The following is a 4,122-nucleotide window of genomic DNA, read 5'->3' as shown; positions in this document are numbered from 1 at the left end:
CCTTCCCACCCATCTTATTTTCCTTCCTTCCTTCCTTCCTTCCTGTCTTTTCCTTCCTTCCTTCCTTCCTTCCTTCCTGTCTTCTCTTCCTTCCTTCCTTCCTGTCTTCTCTTCTCTTCCCTCCTTCCTTCCTTCCCTCCCATTTTATTTTCCTTCCTTCCTTCCTGTCTTTTCCTTCCTTCCTTCCTTCCCTTCTTCCTTCCTGTCTTCTCTTCCTTCCTTCCTTCCCTCCCCATCTTATTTTCCTTCCTTTCTTCCTGTCTTTTCCTTCCTTCCTGTCTTCTCTTCTTTCCTTTCTTCCTTCCCACCCATCTTATTTTCCTTCCTTCCTTCCTGTCTTTTCCTTCCTTCCTTCCTTCCTTCCTTCCTTCCGTCCTTCCTTCCTTCCTTCCTTCCTTCCTTCCTTCCTTCCTTCCCTTCCTGTCTTTTCTTCCTTGATATGTGGACCGCTGCTGTTCTATTAATACACAGATTTGCTGCTTTCTGTTTAAAATCCATCTTTTCTCCTGTCTGTGTGGTAAATTTCTACTTTTTAGGGTCTGAGAAGAAAACCCCGTATTTCATCGGGACGTATTCTTCCCAGTCAGGAGAAGATTTGATAAGATCCCAGGTAAGAAAAGTCATTACATTATCTAACATTACTTCAAAGTAGGATCAAAGTAGTCCTTTCACAGCATAGATTTAGAGATATTGCACTGCTGACAACCCTTTTCTTTGGCTCCAGCTTCTGATATATCAATATTTGATGGTTTTCTTGGTCCTCCATGATGGGAAACTGATATTTGGAGGGTTTTGGAGCTAAACTTTTACTATTCTCCATCATTTAATATACCAATCATCTGACCAAACAAATAAGCAAAAATCAGACTTCTCACACACTTTGCAAGATTATTTTTGTATTTTGTTTTGTAAAAGATAATTACAACTACTTTTATAACTACACACAATTCTCAGCTTTATCATGATTTCCAGACCAATAATAATAAATCACTGTTATTATTATTTCTCTTCTCTCTTCTCGTAGCACCAGGAGCCATTCTACGACGAACCCAACAGGAAGAACTACAACAGCTACAGAATGTACCTGTCGTCCCCACAAGGCTACGGAGAGGAGCCCTACGAGGACGAACCGGCCCACTTGACCCCTTCCTCCCCCCCTGACGGCTACGCTAGCCAGACGCTCCGATTCAAAGCCAACACCAACTACGTGGATTTCTACTCCACCACGCGGAGGCCTTCAAACAGGGCCAACAAGTTCACCGGCTCCCCCGACTCCTGGGTGTAAAAAAACAAAAAACAAACACATTAGCGGACACCGTGTACGTCTGTTTCCTGTTGGGTGTTTGTGTGTTGGGTGAGCGAAAGGTGAGGTGTGTGTGAAAGGTTTGAGGATGCATGAGAATGTGTGTGTGCATCTGTGTTGAAACTGTGCTTTGAATGATCCAGGGCTCGGTTTCCCCACGTTGCAGCTTTTGACTACGTTAGACCAGATGCTAATAATAATGCGGATAAATCATGTTTTTTATTTCCTCCATTTTGGCTCAAATCATATCATATTATCCTGTCTGAACCAAGGTTATTATAGTTTTTAAATTTTCTTTAGCTTTTATTTTTATTTAGTTTTTCAGTTTGCTTTTTTTTTATGGTTGCTATAGATACATGTTGTTCTATGGTTGCTATAGATACAGGTTGTTCTATGGTGGCTATACAGGTTGTTCTATAGTTGCTATAGATACAGGTTGTTCTATGGTTGCTATAGATACAGGTTGTTCTATGGTGGCTATAGATACAGGTTGTTCTATAGTTGCTATAGATACAGGTTGTTCTATAGTTGCTATAGATACAGGTCGTTCTATGGTTGCTATAGATTCAGGTTGTTCTATGGTTGCTATAGATTCAGGTTGTTCTATGGTTGCTATAGATACAGGTTGTTCTATGGTTGCCAGTTTTAGTTAGTTCAACAAGTGATTTAGTAGTTTTAGTTTGGTTTTATTTTGAAGGAATTGACTAGTTTCAGTTTATTTTGTATTTAGTCTTAGTTTTTCAGGTATTAAGAGAAAGCCTTGACTCGTACAAGCTGAAAAGGATGAAAGAATGAGTGACACCAAATATGGTTTATCATCAAGTCCTTTTTAATTTCACTCTTTAACGGCTGCTGCAGGACAGGAAGTAATCGAAGTAATTTTTTCATTTCTAGTTTTAGTTTTAGTCTTAGTTTTAATTAACTATAATAACCCTGGTCTGAACGTCTGAAATGGATCAAAATGACATTTCTGCAATTTCTGCTGTATAAGACGATTATCATTTAACCACTTTTTCAAGAACTTGCTGGTGCTCTCTTTTATCACAATTACTCTGTAAACAACATAAAGTGCTTTGAAAGTAAGAAGAAAAATCAACTTGATGGAAATCATGTGTACAGCAGGAGAGATTTCACACCATTAGTAGTTGTATAAAGCACTTTTTTGACCACTAGGGGGCAGAAAAACCCAAAAGAGGAGCCATGGAGAAAAAGACTTTAAATTTAATAATTTGTACTTTCAGATTAACATTGAATAATTTATGTGCACAGATTGTTTAATTAGTGCCCTTGATTTCTATATTGTGCCTGTTCCTCTTTTGTAGAAGGCACACAGCGTGAACATGCTAACATGCTAACATTCCTCTTTGCGAATTAAGTAATCTGTGCACACAAATGATTAAATTGAGAGTCCGTGGCTTCTCTTAGGGACTATACATGACATATTTATACACATATATATGTATATATAGAAGGACATGACTGTATATACATAAATAGAGTAATATAAGTTTTATGGCTAATGTGTTTAGAAAACTGTAGTTTCATATCAGACGTGGAACAAATCATAGAAACGCACTTAATCGTAAGACACGACAAACCACATGGGAATTTAAATAATCACTATATTAATTTCCTTATGTGATATTTTTTATTTATTTATATATGCTTTAGATTTTTTTACTTGGAAGAGTTTGAGAGTTAAAGTTGCAACCAAGAGTTGAGATATTTTATTTTTCCCTACCTGTAAAAATCGTCCTGTGAATGTTAAAATCAAGATTTTAATAATATAGCAAAAGTTTAGGAACATAAAAATTGCATTAATCAAACATTTTCAACTTTATCTGCATTATTACAGACTCGGCCGAACAGTAGCATCTGCTCCATTGTCAGTGAACATAGCACAAAGATATGGGCCTAGTCAAAAGGTGCTTTTTGAAAAAACCTAGCCCTGACTTTGTTGTTTACCAGAGTGTTTGTTAACGTCACCTGATTTCATTCTTTTTTTTTCTTCTTCTCTGCAGTAAAAGTGTGCAGTGTGTTGGCTTTATAAAATAAATATCTTCCGCCGGCCAGCATCATCTTTGAACGCGAGAGAGAAAGAGAGATACTACTTACTGAAGCTGAATCTGAGTATTGTGTATTAAAAAAAAAAAAAAAAAAGACGACACCTGGGACAAATCATATTTACCAGTAAGTCTTATGGCGCTTTTCCACTACACAGTTCCAGCACGACTCGACTCGCCTTGGTTCCTGTAACGGCCGTTATAAAAAGGTACCTACTCAACGTTGGGCGGGGTCGTCATAGCAACGGCTCAGCGAAACTGCCGTGACTTCGTTTTATACGCGACCCAAACCCATAAACAATGGAGGACATGGAGGCGATGGTGTACTTTCTGGCTTTCTGTCACACACAAAGCAACAAAATTGAGCCGTATGGCTGTTATGCTGTTGCCGGTATTTAAAAATGGCGGGTTTTATTCTTGTGTGGGACTGCTCATGACCGTTGGCCGGCAGTCTGGTAACGTCACATTTAGTAACGGCTCGGCTCGCTTGGAACCTCAGCCAAAGCAGAGCAGGTACTATCACCATGGAAACGCGAAAAGCCCCCGAGTCGATCCGTGCTGGAACTGTTAATGGAAAAGCGCCATTATTAGATTAATCACATGAAGCAGCACCAACATAAAACCACTACGCTGCTCCTAAAAATCACCTCTAAATTATATTTTTTAAATATTATTTGGCCCAGGTTAGGAGGTTAGGAGACGAGAAGCGTTACTCATGAACATCGTCACTCTCGGGAACCTTTAAGAACCTTTCAG

At 38.8% G+C, this 4,122-nt stretch overlaps 1 protein-coding gene across 1 annotated transcript in view; it reads left to right on the top strand.

Annotated features, from left to right (window-relative positions):
- The window catches only part of LOC128353997 (plakophilin-4-like), a 68,189-nt gene extending 66,904 nt beyond the window's left edge, over nt 1-1,285 (top strand). The window contains exons 23-24 of the mRNA XM_053314249.1: nt 537-610; nt 1,025-1,285. Of these exons, the coding sequence (XP_053170224.1) occupies nt 537-610; nt 1,025-1,285 (335 nt within the window). The remainder of the gene's footprint in view (nt 1-536; nt 611-1,024) is intronic.
- Nucleotides 1,286-4,122: the final 2,837 nt, after the last annotated feature.

This window comes from Scomber japonicus, chromosome 24 (assembly GCF_027409825.1).
Source record: "Scomber japonicus isolate fScoJap1 chromosome 24, fScoJap1.pri, whole genome shotgun sequence".
Classification (NCBI taxonomy): domain Eukaryota; kingdom Metazoa; phylum Chordata; class Actinopteri; order Scombriformes; family Scombridae; genus Scomber; species Scomber japonicus.
This window is presented reverse-complemented; position numbering and strand designations above follow the sequence as displayed.